Source organism: Melospiza georgiana, chromosome 6, assembly GCF_028018845.1.
Source record: "Melospiza georgiana isolate bMelGeo1 chromosome 6, bMelGeo1.pri, whole genome shotgun sequence".
In the NCBI taxonomy this organism is placed as follows: Eukaryota; Metazoa; Chordata; class Aves; order Passeriformes; family Passerellidae; genus Melospiza; species Melospiza georgiana.
The window spans coordinates 28,998,780-29,015,145 of record NC_080435.1 but is presented as its reverse complement, the minus strand read 5'-3'; the positions used below and the strand labels follow the sequence as shown (position 1 = coordinate 29,015,145).

The 16,366-nt window shown below is 42.4% G+C and overlaps 2 protein-coding genes across 4 annotated transcripts in view; one reads left to right on the top strand and one right to left on the bottom strand.

Moving 5' to 3' along the window:
- The window catches only part of DNAJC24 (DnaJ heat shock protein family (Hsp40) member C24), a 34,496-nt gene extending 25,548 nt beyond the window's left edge, over positions 1-8,948 (top strand). For all 3 annotated transcript variants that reach the window (XM_058025579.1, XM_058025577.1, XM_058025578.1), the window contains exons 4-5: positions 6,939-7,007; positions 7,799-8,948. In XM_058025579.1, the coding sequence (XP_057881562.1) occupies positions 6,939-7,007; positions 7,799-7,923 (194 nt within the window). In that variant the 3' untranslated portion in view covers positions 7,924-8,948. The remainder of the gene's footprint in view (positions 1-6,938; positions 7,008-7,798) is intronic.
- IMMP1L (inner mitochondrial membrane peptidase subunit 1) overlaps positions 8,746-16,366 on the bottom strand; it is a 32,192-nt gene continuing 24,571 nt past the window's right edge. Inside the window, exons 5-6 of the mRNA XM_058025575.1 lie at positions 13,367-13,477; positions 8,746-8,909 (exon numbers count right to left, since the gene is read on the bottom strand). Of these exons, the coding sequence (XP_057881558.1) occupies positions 8,841-8,909; positions 13,367-13,477 (180 nt within the window). The 3' untranslated portion in view covers positions 8,746-8,840. The remainder of the gene's footprint in view (positions 8,910-13,366; positions 13,478-16,366) is intronic.

The following is a 16,366-nucleotide window of genomic DNA, read 5'->3' as shown; positions in this document are numbered from 1 at the left end:
GTGGTGAGCTGGTGTTTGAAAATGCTGTTCAGTGCTGAACGGAATGCTGCTTTCACTCCTGTCCTACTTTCAGGCGTGGATCCATTATTTATAGCTTGAGCTACACATACATCAGCTGCTGAAAACACAGAATGATTTCCAACAAAACGTTAGGGGGCATTCTTCCTGATAGTTTGAATTATTATGGAATTTATACTGATTGCAGACCTTAGCCCTTTTTATTTTAGAAAGGTAGCTTCATTAATTATTCTTAATTTTAAGTTTTATGCTCCGTTTTGTTGCAGTGTTTTAGATGTAAGTATTAATCCATCCACACCTAGTGTTCTTTGTGTGTGAATTTATAACCAGAGCCATTAGGACACGTTGTGGGTGTTAGGTATCGTTCATAATTCATCCACAGTCTAAAGTAGCCTTTCTAAAGCAGGTTTGTAAATAATATTTCAATATAACATATTAACCAGGCAGCTCTAGCACACAGTCCTTTTTATAGCTCTCAGAAAATAGCTTCTTAAAACAGTGACAGGCTGTTGTGAGAAAGAAAGGGGGGAAATGTAGGTCAGGTCTGTCACACATGGGCTACCATTACATGAAGTGATAGGCTGTCTTTCTGCTCTGGCCTCGGGATAGGAGTCCCTCAGCCTTCCATTAGAACCTTCAATAAATGTATATCCACCCTCCATGTTAATGGGGGGAGTCAATAATAGTGGCTTGCCCGTGGGGAAAACTCTCGGTGGCACTCTGCAGTGACACACTGGGGCCAGCATTGACGTGGAGCCACCACCACTGCGGAATGTGCTGATAAAAGGCCACTGTCTGTGCAGCTTGTTATTGAATTCCTGCTTTGTGCCCTGGCACACCATCAGCCCCTGGCCCTCGTGCTGATTTTTAACTCCCCACACAGCTCAGAGACACAAAGGCACCGTGGCATCACTGCAGGGTACAGAGGGTGCTGGAGGTACACAGGGGGAATTCTGCACTTAAAGGGCTGCAGTGGGTTTGGTTGGTTAATCTGAGATTTCTCTGATAATGTGCTAATGAGTGGGGTGGGTTTAGTGTTGGATAATCACTAGTATATTCACTAAGTCATTTCCTTGAAATAGGATTAGGAGAAACATAAGGTAGGTTTAAATCTTTACAAGGGTATAAAGAAAAATTTATTAACAGTAACCAAAAGAAAAAGTAATTAGAATCAGAACAAAACTTCTAGGACACTTCTCGTGGCTCACCACTTCTGTGAATGCCTCCCATACAAAACCACCACAATAACCTTGTATTTCAGACTTCAGAGAGGGGGAGGGGTGAAAACAGAGTTGTGGAATAAGTATTTTATGGAAAATAATTGGATCTTGTTCTATTTGCAATGTAAACAGAATTAAGATCAGACTTAAATAATTTTCTCATCTCAAAGTTATTTTTTAAATGCTTGAAGGTGATGTCAGAACAGGAATTTCTGCTACCCAGCACTCTCATGCTGTTGTACTCTACCATTGTAATATTGGTTGTGCCTTCTCTTTTCACAAATTGTATGGGCAAAGGAAAAAGGAGATACTAGAGATAATGCTGGGAATCTTTCAGTATCTGGTGAGTTTTACCTAAAGCTTAAATTCAGACCACGTAGTTCCATTTTGCCTGGGTCAGGTTCGTCCACTGGAGTAGAAAGCTACATCAGGATCTTGTTTTCCCTTGGGATTTAAGGACATACAAATATGTCCTTAAAATTACAAATTACAGTCAAAACTGATTTATAGATTAAGGACATACAAATATGTCCTTAATCTATAAATCAGTTTTGACTGTAATTTGAAGATTATCTATATTTTCTGCGATTCTTTTGCATCCAGATGAGTTCTTTGAAAAGCCATCTCAAGATTGTGTAGGAAAGACTTGGTAAATGAGGGTCTCAGGCTGTACCTCTGTTGAGGCAGGTGTTGGGTGATGGGACATTCTGTTTTAGCACAGAGGGTGCCATTCCCAGGGCCACACCTGACACACATGTGCAGCGCTGCTGCATTCTTTCCAGCATGTTCCCTGGCAGCAAAATGATGGGGAGGTAAATTCTCCTCCTTTGAATGCCTGTCAAGCTCCTTCTGCAGCCACAATTCCAGACAAAGTCATGGACACTGCCGTAAAGGCTGACAGAAACAAAGGGATTGAGGCAGCAGCTAAGGGGAATAGTGATGAGAGAGAGAATACAGCAAGTGAAGGTGCAGAGGGAGGCCAGGGAGCAGGATCTGAAGGGTGGCTCTGTGTGTGTGTGTGTTTGTTTGTTTGTTTGTTTGTTTGTACCTTCTTGTCTTACACTAACTCAATCTGAACTACTTGGCTCAGAAGTTCAGTAGCCAGAGAAGTTCCAAGGAGATGAAATTCTGTGGGGCTCTAAGGTTTAAATTTTTTTTTTTGTTTGAATTGTTGAGAATAACAAGTGAAATGTGCTTTTATAGCTTAATACTGCTTTTCTCTGAAGGCTTCTCAGTAATCTCCTAATTTTTTGGTGCCTTCGGGCCATAGAATTAAAGGAGAAGGGACAAACCACAAATTGTTCAGAGGTTAGACTCAAATACTTACCCAACTTTTTCTGATCTGGAAATCCTATGAAAACTGCCTTTTTGTATGTTTTCTGAAATTTTTTCCAATTCATTGTTTTGCCATATAAGAATACCTTTTTATGATGGTGAATCTTTTGCTTACAGTCCCTATGAAAAATTTGGGGGCTGGAAAAAAAAAACCTGCATAAGAATTTACCTATGAAGAATGGACTTGGGTTTTTTTGTCAATAGATTTTCTTCTTAGATTTTTCCATTCTTTGTTTGATATCCCACTTAAAAAAGACGAATATGCAGTTAAAATCAGGCTTGACTCTGATAATTACCAAAAGTTTTTTGTGTGGATAAAACCTATTTCACATTTTTCACATTAGAAATCCCCTGAACCCTGTAAGTACATGCTTTTGTGACACAGCTGGAAAAAAGGAAAACTTCTCAACAGAGCCAGACAATCACAGAGGCTGGAAGAACCTTCCCAGGCCACCCTGTGCAGATCAATCTCCCACCTCAAGCCAGTCCTCACAGTTGCTCAGCCTGACTTTACTGTCTCCAAGGGTGGAGATTCTCGAGCTGCTCTGGGCAAAAAACAGCACAAAAAGTTGTACTTAGTGTAAAGCAGCTCATTTTGTAACACCTGGTGATTAAAGCAGCCTTTGCTGACAATAGCAGGGATCTGCAGAGTGCCAGGTTATGCTCTGTGTGTGACAGAAGTGGATGTTCCTTCTCCAGCCACGGTTTTGTGGATGCAGCCCCTCAGCTGGAGCACAAGCCTTTGAACTCTCTGGAGTTAAATCTCATCTGCAACAAATGCAGCAGGATTGTTTTGGTATTTCTGCATCTCTTTGTTATGAAAATTCTCAACGTGACTTTGTTAAAATTTGAAATTAAAGTAGGTGTGATTGTTTTAAATTGAGACAGCAGCTAAGAAAAGATTCAGGAAAGTCAGAAGAGTCTGAAAAGACTCAAATTTAAGTAATTGTTTTAAAACTGAAAAGCCTGTTTAAAAAAATTAACTTGTGAAAGCATCCAGTGAGTATGTGGTGATTTTTATGCAGAGTAGATACTGTGAACAGTATTTGACTGACAGTACATATCTTAAAGTTTAATTGTGTTTGGTTTGAAAAAAAAAATCAATCCTACGTATGTATGCCTGATAAAGAGCTAGAAAAATCTTTCAAGTATTATGACTATTTTTACTATAACCATAAACTGTTAAAAGGGTTGAATTTCCATTTACTGCTTGCAACCCTTTTCCCTAAAACTCAGCCTTAAATAGCCCAAGAAATATTTATTGTATCTCCAAGTGAAACTTAAATACCTTTCCTCTTTTACAATTTCTGAATGACCCAGCAAGGGCTCTAGTAAAGCTTTACTGAACCAAGCTGCTAATAGTTATTTAATGTTGTTCTGTAGCCTGAAAGAATCTCAGTAGATTTTTCCTTTTAATCTCTTTGAATTGCAGGCTCATAAACCTCTCTGATGAGCCTGCCAGTGTTTTCTTAGATCCTGCAGTTGAGACAATGGAGCTGCAGAATCCTTTCACCTCTTGTTGTCAGACAAATCCAATAGATGGCAAAGCCAGGCAGGCTGTGGTGCTGGGAATTAAAATTTGTTTCCCAAGTTCTGCTGCTCACATTTCGCCCGGATGTTCAGGGTGGGTTTCAGAAGTGACAGCTCTGAAGAAAACTCAGCACACAGAATTTTACAGCCTGAGCAGACATCACAGGACTCAGCACTCAGTGGGACGTTCCCACTCTCTTTGGGGCTGGGAGGGAAAATGGGACACCAGTTTGCTTCAGACAAGCAAGGAGCCATGGTTGTAATAACAGTGATACAGATGAAATAAGGAAGGGCACAAAAATCTGAGAGCCATTGGGTTGGATGTTCTGCTTCCAAACTCAGACTGGGCTGTGCTTCTGTTTCTGCTGTCTCAAGGTGTATTAGGCTGGGTAATGGCTTTAGTAGGAGAGCTAGAAAATAAAAAAAAACTTTGTTCATCTCTGGTAAATGTTCCTCCTGCTTGAACCAGCCAGGCAAATAAATGCCATGTGCAAAGCTGCCTGACAAGAGCTGGTACTGGATCATGTGGGAAGTCAAGAGTACTAATAGCAAATTTTGGGTTTTTTGAGATAACCAGATTTCAGACTTCATAGAATCACAGTCATAGAATATGCTGAGTTGGAAGGGACTTAGGGGGATCAGTGAAGGCTTTGCACACCCCAGGAATCACACCCTGTGCCTGAGAGCATTGTCCAAGCCCTTCCAGAGCTCTGCCAGGCTGGTGCTGTGAGCACTGCCCTGGGGAGCTGTGCCAGTGCCAAAACACCCTCTGAGGGAAGAACCTGTTCCTGATATCCAATCTGAACCTGCCCTGCTTCCAGGCCATTCCCTGTGTGCTGTCCCTGTCCCACAGAGCAGAGATCAATGCCTGAACCTGCCCTGCTTCCAGGCCATTCCCTGTGTGCTGTCCCTGTCCCACAGAGATCAGTGCCTGCCCCTGCCCTGACTGAGCTCCAGCCATCCCTGGGTGCTGTCCTTGTCCCACAGAGATCAGTACCTGAACCTGCCCTGGCCCACAGAGATCAGTGCCTGCCCTGCCCCAGCCATCCCTGGGTGCTGTCCCTGGCCCACAGAGATCAGTGCCTGCCCTGCCCCAGCTCCAGCCATTCCTGGATGCTGTCCCTGTCTCACAGAGCAGAGATCAGTGCCTGAACCTGCCCTGAGCTCCAGCCATCCCTGAGTGCTGTCCCTGTCCCACAGAGATCAGTGCCTGAACCTGCCCCAGCCATCCCTGGGTGCTGTCCCTGTCCCACAGAGCAGAGATCAGTGCCTGCCCCTGCCCTGGCCCTGGTGAGGATGCTGAAGGCCACCATGAGCTCTGGCCTCAGTCTCCTCCAGGCCGAACAGACCCAGGGCCCTCAGCAGCTCCTCACACTCTGCCCCCTCAGGGCCCTTCCCCGTCCTCGAGGCCTCCTTGGGATGTTCTCTAATGGCCTCATCTCTTGTTTATGTTGTGGCACCCAAAACTGCCCCAGCACTCGAGGTGAGGCCACCCCAGCTCAGAGCAGAGCAGGACAATCCCTCCCTTGCCCTGCTGGAGATGCTGTGCCTGATCCTTCAGATCTGAGCATCAGATGGAGAATAACAATGAATAACAATCTCTGTTCAGCCTGGGAACTGTGAGGATTATTTTTGCCCATTGATTTTTTTTTATTTTCAAAATTACAATTGCAGGGATGAATTAGAAAAGCTTTGTTGAAATTCTGCTCCCCGGGCTTTGTATTATACCATGTTTGGAATAGAAGAGAGAGCAGACTTTTCCTCAGCTGCTTCTTCATTACTTTAATGGTTGGACTCAAAGATGTTTTCCAGCATAAATGATGCTGTGGTTCTATGATTCACAGTTACTTTACTTGAAGTATGGTAAGCTCATTAATTTGCATTACATCTTCAGGTGGCCCATCTGCCCTTTTTGTACTTTCTAGCAGTGAGGCATGTCCCAGACCTCCACCACCAATCCTATAAAATTTTTGAGAGTAATCCTGCTTCATTAATCCCAAATAGGAAGCTCTGGAAGTTTGATAACTCAGTTTTTTGTTACCTGTAGATGTTGTACACTTTTCATTTCATGCTGCACTCACTGGGGGATCAAATGGCAACAGATCTCTCAGGTACAGGCAGAACTTGACTTTCTTTCTGTGCTCAGAGACTCTTTCTCATAAAAGAGCACTTGGACTGCTCTTCCCCTACAAGTGTTTTTTACAGGAGTTATTTCTTCTGCAGGATTTATTTCCTTGCAGGAATCTCAGTGGTGTTCTCATACCCAACAAGCCCTTGGTGCTTATTGGAAGGTTTTTATTTGGCTTCTCCTTCCTTCTCCAGGAATGGCATTGCCTGAGAGACACTGAGACATCTCCTTTTGTAGAGATATTTAAAATCTGCCCATCCTGGTCAGCTTGTTCCAGCTGCCCTGGGGTGCAGGAGGTTTTGATGGGTGATCTTGAGAGGTCCCACAAATCTGTGCAAAGTGCAGGTTGTTCACCTTCACCATTTCAGCTCGTGGAGTTGGAGTTACAGCCAGCTTTTGAAAGGCACCTACATCAAAAGTAGTTTGTAGCAGAAGTTTGATGTAGTAGAAGTTTGCCCCTAATTCACACAAGTGCTGGTTTCAGGGTCTTAATTCAGTAATTTGTTGTCACCATTTATTTCTCCTGGCTACAAGAGAACATGTTCCAGCTTATGCAGATCTATGGAAACCTAAAATTTTAGAGAACTCCAGTTTGAACTGACACAGTGGTCTAGGCAGGACTCTGGTAGGGACCAGACTGACTGCTAGGTTTATAAACCCATTAATTTCTCAGAAAAGACTGAGCATCTGTCATGTTTGCTTTACAGAAGATAACCTGACAAAAGAATGGCCACTTCATGAACAGATTTATCTTGAGGACATGTCCTGGAATGAAGGTATGAGAGCCTTATTGCTGGTTCCCAATGCTTTTCTTTGTCCCTCTTAATGTTTTCTCTTTTTTTCTGCATCTTGCATCATTGTTGCCTTACTTTAAGTGCTGTTTTTGCTGTATTTCCTGGGACAAGCTTTCTGTTACATTTGTTTCCCATTTCATCTGCATTTCTCCCCACCATCACTTGCAGTACCACTTTTCACCCAGCTCTCCTCTGGTATCATTGAGAATACATAGATTTTTCCCATATCTCTTGTGCATCTTCTTGCCCTTCCTGTGATGGTAGAATGCCTCTGTTTCTTTTTTCACCTGCCACTGTTCCTTCCCTCCTGTCTATTGCTCTGGCTTTTCTTGTTTAATTACTTTTGGAATAAATGGCTGATACTTATTTTTATTTTTAAACATTTTTTTTAAGTTGTGAGGGGAAAAATCCTACTTTCCTTTTTTTTTTGTTTGGGTTCCTGGGTTAGCAGCCTGTTTTGGAAGCATCCTTGATCTGTATGATTTTTCTTTTAGTATCATCAGATTGTGCACCTTGTAATTACTGGAGTTTTTGTGTTTGGTTGTTTGGTTTTTTTAAGAGACTCCATTGGCCCTGGTTGTTCAGTGTAAGAATACCTCAATCACTGAAACACTTTGAGATTATTCTTTGAGCTACAAATGGTAGCACAGATACTGATACTTACAACCCAGCAGTGGGAGGTTGTTACTAAGAGCAGCTTTGTGAAGAAAATTCCAAATAAATTCTTGATTCTTCTCCAGCACTAAAGGTGTTTTTGTTTTCTTTTTTGGCAGATGAACAACTCTACACTCTGTCCTGTCGATGTGGTGGGAATTACAGTGTCTCCAAGAGTGAAACCAAAGATGTATCTTTGGTTTGTTGTGACACATGTTCACTTGTTATCGAGATCCTGCAATGATTGTTTCAGTGAAGCACACTAAGTGTTACAAACTGTTCAAAAGACTGGACAAACACCTGACGGAATCTACTAAAGAAATGTATGTTAAAGAAAAGGGGGGCACTACAAGAATGAGTTCATTCAGGGTTAAAAATGACAAGTTCCCCTTTGCTCACACAGCTGGGATTCTCCTACTGCAGCTCATTACTCAACACCTCCAACCCAGAACAGGAGTTTGTACAACTGGAATGCATCTCCTGATCTAAAGGTCTCTTTCCCAGCAAACAACAGAGCAGCTTCTTCCAATTTCAGTCTGAAGCAGCTCTTGGGCCCTTCTTCTTAGGTTAAATCCTTGCAACAGCTCAGATGACAAAATTCAATCAGGAGGCACAGATGTGAGAATGCTTTGAGGATAATGAAGAGCAAAGTTCAGCAGTGGGAAACAGGAACATTTTCCATTTGTAAGCTAAATATTTAAGTTCATGAAATCCTCTCAAGGGGTGGGGCCCAGGAGGAGGAGGCAGAGGCTGGCAGCTGGAAGCAGTGGCTGTGCCTGCCCCGTGACAGTGGCATCACCTGGAGCAGGAGCAGGAGCTGGGCTGAGGCTCTCCGTGTCAGAACAAATGGAGTCATCATTCCTGAGAGGACAGCTAAGGAGGAAGCTGAGCTCTGACCCCACTGGGCAGCCAGAGGAAACCCCACCAGCAGGTCTGGAACCCCACTGGTGCTGTGTTCAGTGCCAGCCCTGGCACCACCTGCTGATGGCAGGCACATCATTTTGGTTGATGACACAAGTATATCATTCCCACTCTGAAGTTAGGTGTAATCTCAGAAAGAGATATCTTTGTCAAGTAATATTTGTGTTTATTCTAAGCAAAAATAGTTCCATTCAATTTAGTAGAAAATACTATGAAAACAGTCAATAGTACATAAGTCTTTTAATCATCAAGAAATCTGTGGCCATTGGGGCTTGCACGTAGAAATCCAAAGTCATTCAGAGGCCATATCTGTAAAATAAAGAACAGTTACAAGAGATTTAATCACAATCCAAAATTCAGTGTTTTCATTTGTTATTGGAATTGTTTCATAAGCATCATCATTTTTTCTCTCTTTGGTAAAGAACTTTGCTCACTGATGTGCTTCTCTTACTAGGAGTAATTAATCCTGTGTGTTACAGGGAATTGTTCCAGAGTGTGAATTTTACAATTTATACAGGAGATATGCTTTGCTATGGAGAGCCTCATGAATTCCATTGCTTTTTTCAGCCTTGGAAATAAATATGTTCCTAAAGAGCATCTTCCCAATTCAGTGTTTTCTAGCTTGTAAAGCTCTTCATGACTTTAAAGACCAGGTATGTGTTTTTTGGTCCATCTAAGAGGAAAAAAGTACCACACACATGGACATCCTTGTGATGAGGTGTATTTTTATTTTATTTGTATTTTCAACTGGAAAATACCAAAAAGAAAAAAAGATCTGTTGGCTACAGGTAAACTTTAACAAACTTAAACAGGAATGAAGGGGTGGAGTGCCTGCCACCACCAGGCTCTGAATGAAGCTCCTCTGAGAAGGGACATTATTTCCAAAAGAACACAACTCATCACCAAGTACAGGTGTCAGAGAGTGAAGCTGGCCAATAAATAAATCTTCTCTCCAGAAATTACCTGTGGAGCTGTTCATGTACTGAATGCTCCCAGGAGTACTTTGCTCTGCACAGTCATTAATTACATGTAGGATGGTCTTGGATGCAAAAAAAAAAGCAACAGAAAGCAAGGACATTCATTTACTCATTGTCCTTTGCCTCCCTTGAATGTCTGTGTCTCTTTCAAAGATGGCACAAGGGGCTCAGCAGGAAGAAGGGAAAGATGAGGATGAACAATCAATGCCCTCTGTGGCTCTAAGCCCATGAAAATTGCACAGCCCTTGCCCAAGATGAAGCAGCCTAGACAGTGAAAGGTGGGCTGCTATTTTGTTCCCAAAGCATCTGTCAGTATTTTAGTTATCTCACTTATTTTTCCTTAGAATTTGATCTTAAGAACAGCAACCTAAGAGCAATCCTGACTTCATGGAGCAGCCAGAGCTCAGAAGAAGGAGCCTTTGCTGCTCCCTGTGTGGAGTGAAAGAGCAATTGTCTCGTTTAAAAGAGTGAGCACAGGCAGCGGCTCAGTTATTTCTGCCCCTGTGATGTGTCCCCAGCAGCAAAGGCTGTGCCAGGAGAGGCTGAGGCAGCTCAGGACAGGCCTGGCAGCAGCAGCAGCAGCAGCAGCAGCAGCAGCAGCAGCTCTCTCCTGGCCAGGGCTGTGCCCTCTGCAGGCTCCTGTGCCCCACCAAGAAGGCAGAAGGACAATCATGCTCAGGACCTCAAGTGCTGTGCATCAGGAAAAGGCCCTTGTGCAAGATCTCAGACAATTCCTGTGGCTCTGGCATATGCAGTCAGGGAGGAGCAGGAGGAACAGCTGTGACACAGAAGCACAGAGGTGATGCCTTGTCTCTGTGCTGATCAGTGAGCTATTTTAAGTTCCTCACAAAAATACAGATACAAGCCAGCAACAGAAGGGTATTTGTGATCTTGGTTAGCAGCAAAGCTGTAGAATTCAAAGCTGTCCAGAGGGCCTGTGCTGGCTGCAGGCTGGGTGTCAAGTCTTTGTTTGGCCCTGAAGGCGAGCAGAAGTAAAAAGAAAGAAAAATATCCCATATAACAAATGTGAGCTGATCTCAGTAAAGGCCTGGAGAAGGTAGTTTTTCAGTCTGTTCGCTCCAGCACAAATCTCATTTCAGGCAACTCAAATCACACCTACTGCAACTTGACTTTCTTTCAGTGAAAGTAATCAAATTAGCTTTAAATGTTGCTTTGACAGTGTAGTTTGAAATTTGTCACAGTAATCGTAGTGGTAGAGTTAGAATGAAAATGATGTTTTATCTAGTCTGCATATGCAGGGAGAGCCTGAGAAACAATACTGGTGCTTGGAAAGAGATGGCAAGCTCTCTGTGAAACAAAGACATGCCACTCTGCCTTTAAAGTTCTGACAGAAGTTGACTGTGACTTGCTCATTCAGACTGGCTCTTCCAATTAGCAGCTCTTTGCCCTCTCTGCTTTGGCCTACATAGATAGATTTGATCTGATGGACGGGGCATAAATGGGGCTAACTAGCTCTTTTGAAGATACACCACAGGTCTAGCTGTGACATGGAGCCTAAATCCAGGGAATGCACAGGATATCCTACCTAGGACAGCATGAAACATGAGTTCTAAGTGGGATTCCCAGTGCTTTTCCTGAATTTGCAGCTGCTTTGATTTCAGCAGCCCCTTTATGGCATGACCTTGTGTTTGGAGTGGCAGGACAAGAATCCAAGTGTTGGTATTTCTGTAAGGGTTAAAAACTGCTGCACCAACCCTTGGTCTAAACTTCAGATAAACATTCATGTTTTGCCAAGAATAGGCTGGCTAAACAAATGCAGCCAGCTAGGTTGGCTAAGCTCACTCTCTTCTGTGGAAATCCCTGACTTCCAAATTATATCTGGGGTTTTTTGTGTCCATTCCTGAAAAAGTAACTTAGCACTGAAAGGCACTGTTACATCTGCTCCACTGTAAGACAAAGACACAAAAACTTCCATTCTGAAGGCAGTAAAAACTGTTGGATGGAGGAGAAGCCAAAGCTGCAGCAGGCTGCACTAAAAGCACTCCGAGGTTTCCTGGCCAGTGGCCAGCCAGCCCTGTGCAGGCTGTACATGCTGCCCTGACTGCAGTGTGCAGCAGCAGCACACAGGAGCAACAGCACTCTGTGCTCATGTGAGGTATCAGGAAGAACCCAATCAGAAACACTCATTTGAAGAACAAATTCATTTTTGCTTTTGTTAGGCACCATCTACTTAAATCTCACAAAAACTTGAATAATCATTACTCTATGCCACTGTCATTAAACAACTGCCTGTGAAATCTGGTTAAATTATTTTGATTAAGTATCAAGTGACTGCATAATTATTTTTTTAACAGAAAATGTTCAGGACTCCCAAAGTAGTGCTTCAGTAAGAATTATCTGTGAGTTCCACTCAATGTACAGAGTTTACTTAGGGTTCCGTCCTGTCAGTCACTTCATTAAGGTCTTTCAAACACCTTCCTTGTCAGGGCACAAGCTGGACACAAAATCTATTGCTGTGGAGAGATCCTGTGACTGATTCTGGCTGTCCATACACACAGCTTCTTGATATATCCAGTATTTGCTAACATTAAAGCAGTGAACAGCAGCAGTTTTTCTGTACCTGTGCACCAGCTTGGAGAAATGTTTTTTTCAGTTGCATTATTACTGCCACATTCTCATTAGAGGTGTGTCAGCAGATGAGCATCCTTTGTCTCCTATCAGTCAATAATTCAAGCTAAAACTTGGGCCATAAAAATAGCCCTGCTGGGAACCAGCCTTTTCCCCTCTGGTGTCCAGGGCAGGGCAGACAGCAGGAGAAGGGGCTGAGCTCTGAGTAAACACCAGGGAAGAACTCAGAGCAAATGGGAGCCAGGAGGAACAGAAGTCACCCCAAATTTGCCAGTAGGGCTGAGGGGACCCTGTTGTCTGAGGTTTAGAAAGCAATTACTGATTGTGCTCAATAGCTCCAAGGGGTTGTTTTGAAAAGTCCCAAATTGTGTTCATAAATACAGTAAATTAAGGATATAAGGCTTTGCTAATTGGAAAGATCTAATCTTTCCTGTGTAATACAGGTGTGCTAAATTATGGGTTTGTGGATGTGTTGAAGTATATGGAGAAAATCTTTTTTATTGTTCTGAATGCACAACTTTAAATCCAGCTTTCTAAAAGCAGGTGCATAACTGTGTAATACACACTCCCCTATTTCTTAGATTAAACTTTTTATGGAGAGGAAATTGTGTTATGTTTCTTCTTTTTGGTAAAAGAGTAATCTAGTAACACAGATAATATCAAAAAATAATTCAGTGTGAAATAAAGTTGTAGAATTGCTGAAGCAAAAGGAGAAAAAACTGTGATGGTTTGTACAGTACAATATTAATTTAAAGCATTTTTTTTAGTTTAAAAAGCAGCAAGGCCAGGCTACATGTGCAAGTCTGGAAAGAGAATCTTTTCCTCCATTTTGTCTTTTGGACCACAGAGCTACAACAGTGAAAAATCATTTTGCAGAGAGAATCAAACTAAGGATGAAATGTACATCTGTGCAGTAGGGTGTAGGTGTGTACATTTGTGGTTTTATCATGTTTGGATTTGCTTGCAAAACAATTCATTCCATTTTCATAGCAGTGAAAACTGCTCAGTGCTGCTCCAAAGTCCTCCCTCCAAAAACCCCGTCACTGCTGATTTATCCTTTTACAGCAGGTGGTGGAGTGTTCATGCTTTCCTTTCCATTTGCTGTGGCCAGGCAGCTGGGGAGGCAAGTTTCAGTACCTAACAGCCACTCATTAAAAATGTATTAATGCAACTGTTTTTAGATAGTAGAAATTCACATACCTTAAGACAAATGCGTCCTCTTATCAGCCCATAAGGAACAGGTCCGTAGCACCTGGAATCTGTAGAATTCCTGAGATTATCACCTTCTAACCAGACATGTCCTTTAGGCACCTATAAGCAAGATTGAAATGTAAAAAGAAACCCGAACAGAATGGTGTTAAGCACAGTTTGCCTTACAGTGTTTTTCCTGATTTCTGTGCTCTGTATTTCATGTAATGAACTAAATTTTATTGAGTCTATGAGACTCACTGCCAGATTTAGAGGGATGAGAAGGAGTGCTCCAAAGTATCTGTTCTATCATGTGCTCAAAAACCAATGGTTTGCAACAAAAAAACCCAAAATGAAGATGCAAGAGGTTAGACCAATGTGACAGGGTCATTAATTTAATAGACTTCAAAAGAGGTCATTAGGATGTTGACTGAAAATCTGCCCTCCTGTCGCAGTAACAGCATGAACAGGGCAGCCACACACTCATCAACATCCTGGGGCCAGCACCAAGGCTAGACCTGTTAGTAGATTCATGATGAACTAACTGGTAATTGATTGTGACATCAATTACGAATAATCTCATCATTTTATCGGAGTAGGCTTGTCAAAGTTCTAATTAAGATCACAGTTCATTCTATGTGCAGGCAGAATCCACAACACATTATATTGCAATAATGATGATCACAAAACAGCAAATCCCTTTTTATAATTTGAAAATTAATGATGGTGACCTTATACTATATGACAAAGACCTTTCATTGCCCATATATATTATGCATTAACTATATTACATACCACGGATTCATGGCATTCACTGGCTGACTCAATGACAAAATGAGAAATAGCAACATAGCTGTAATAGTTACCTAAATGAGAGTATGAAGCTTTCATATGTGAAAAAGTTGCTCCTGCAAGTCTTAAACTAAGATATCTACTTGGGACATACGATACTATTTTGTAATGTTTTCTTAAAATTGTTTCAGATACAAATAACCTCTTTCAAGTTACCAAATAAAATACTAAATAATTATGTTTCTTATTGGGTCTTGTTTCTAAAATTTTAAACCAGGCTGAAAATTTAAATGAAGCAACATATTCTCAATCTAGAGACTATTTAATATGGACTTTAAACATTTTTTTTTCCAAAACCAAGTATCCACTTGAAACATTACTATGACGTATCTACTTGAAACATTACTACGACCACAATTCAGAGGAAAAACATATGGAAACAAACTAAATAAACAAACAAACAATTTCAAGTGAAACTCAAAGTACAAGTAGCACGAATGTTTTAGAATTGAGCCATGCACTGTAAACACAATAGCCTACATAAGAGAGAGTTCATGGGTAACAGATTAAACAATGTGAAAGACTCCAGACTAAAGGCAGGTTGTAAACCAGTAAGAACAAATGCAGATGTCCCACTGGAGCAAACTGCAGGTGATAGCTGCAGGTATCTGGCCAGGTAACACTCCCTGGGCACCTGGGCTTGCTCTTGTTTGGCCATGCTGCCACGTGCCTGTCACCAGAGCAGCATCCCAGGCTGGCACGCTGCTGCCACAGCCCCTCTGCTGAGCCGTGGCAAATGTGCCAGCTGTGGACTGAGACACAACAGGTCACTTGGGCAGAGGAAACACACTGCAGAGAGCATCTGTGAGCCTGGCCATCCCTCCCAAGCAGCCCTGTGTTTCTGTGGCACCAGGAAAGGTGCTGGAGGTCTCTCAGAGGACACAAAGCCTGCCCTCAGCATTTCAGAAGGTGCCCAGCAATGTCTAAGCCCTTCTGAAAGCACCATCTCCTGCCCCAGGTATAAAGGAATGCCACCTCCTTTGGTTTTAACTGTTCCACTACTTGAGCCAAGCTTGTTCTCCCAGTCCTTCCAGACAGGAATTCCCTGTTCAGCTTGTCTGCCACCTTTGTTCCTTGCTAGGCTGATCAGATTCCTGGCACATGCACCAAAGGGTTTCCTCTGGGAAGGCCAGCTGGTTCCAGCTACATGACTTTGGCCCTCCTCCTACCCAAGCAGCTTTGCAAACAAAAAAAACCAACCAGAAGTCAATTTATACATTTTCAAAAGCTTCTATCTGGAGTCAAACAACCAGTGTAGAACATGCATTTTGTATTTTTGATAGGTCTGTGTTTGAGCATGTGCTGTCACTGCTGTTTTCCTCAAAGATTCCATGTTTAGGATGTACAGCAGGGTAGCTCAGTTCAGTGGATTCACTCAAAGCACTCACTGTGTCCACATTCACACATGAGATTGTTTCCCATGTACAAATAACAGTACAAGGCAGCACCTGACCTTCCTGGTGCAAACTGCCCTGTCCAACACATCCTGGAATAACAAGTCAGCCACCAAACTGCTGCCACTGTGACAACAAACACACAAACAGGACAAGCTGGAATTACTAAGATATAGAAAGCAAAGCCATGCTAACATTTCATGTTGCTGCAAAACCAACACTTCTTGCAGTGTGCTCCTGTTTCCCTGCCAGCTCCCCCTGTGCTGTTCTGGATCCTGTGCTTTCTCACTTCTCCCAGTTCACAGGCAGAATGTGATGCTCATCTTTTACTGTGTAAAATAAAGAACCACTCGTGACTCAAGTATATCCAAAAGCTTTCTAGAACACTTCCCATATTTCCACCAAGCTCTAAAATTACAAAAAAAGAAAATAAATTGCTTTTGCCTGTAATGGTACAAAACTACTTCCAGTTCTAGGAATAATTGTTTGTCTAGTCAATATGTTCACATTTTTCATTCCAGGTAGAACATTTACAGTGAAGCGTCTTCCTACATCCTGAACTTCACCACTTAAGGTAATTTTTGCAGTTCTCCCTGGAAGGTATGACTGGGCTCTACACCTCTGAATTTGGCATTAAGAGTACTGTCACAATGTGTGATTCATCTAGGGATAATGCACCTTTGCAGTGTCTGTCCATCATCTAGGCCCTTCACAAGAAAAATCACAAGAATTACAGGAAAATGTAAAACCAAATACCAGTGACAGG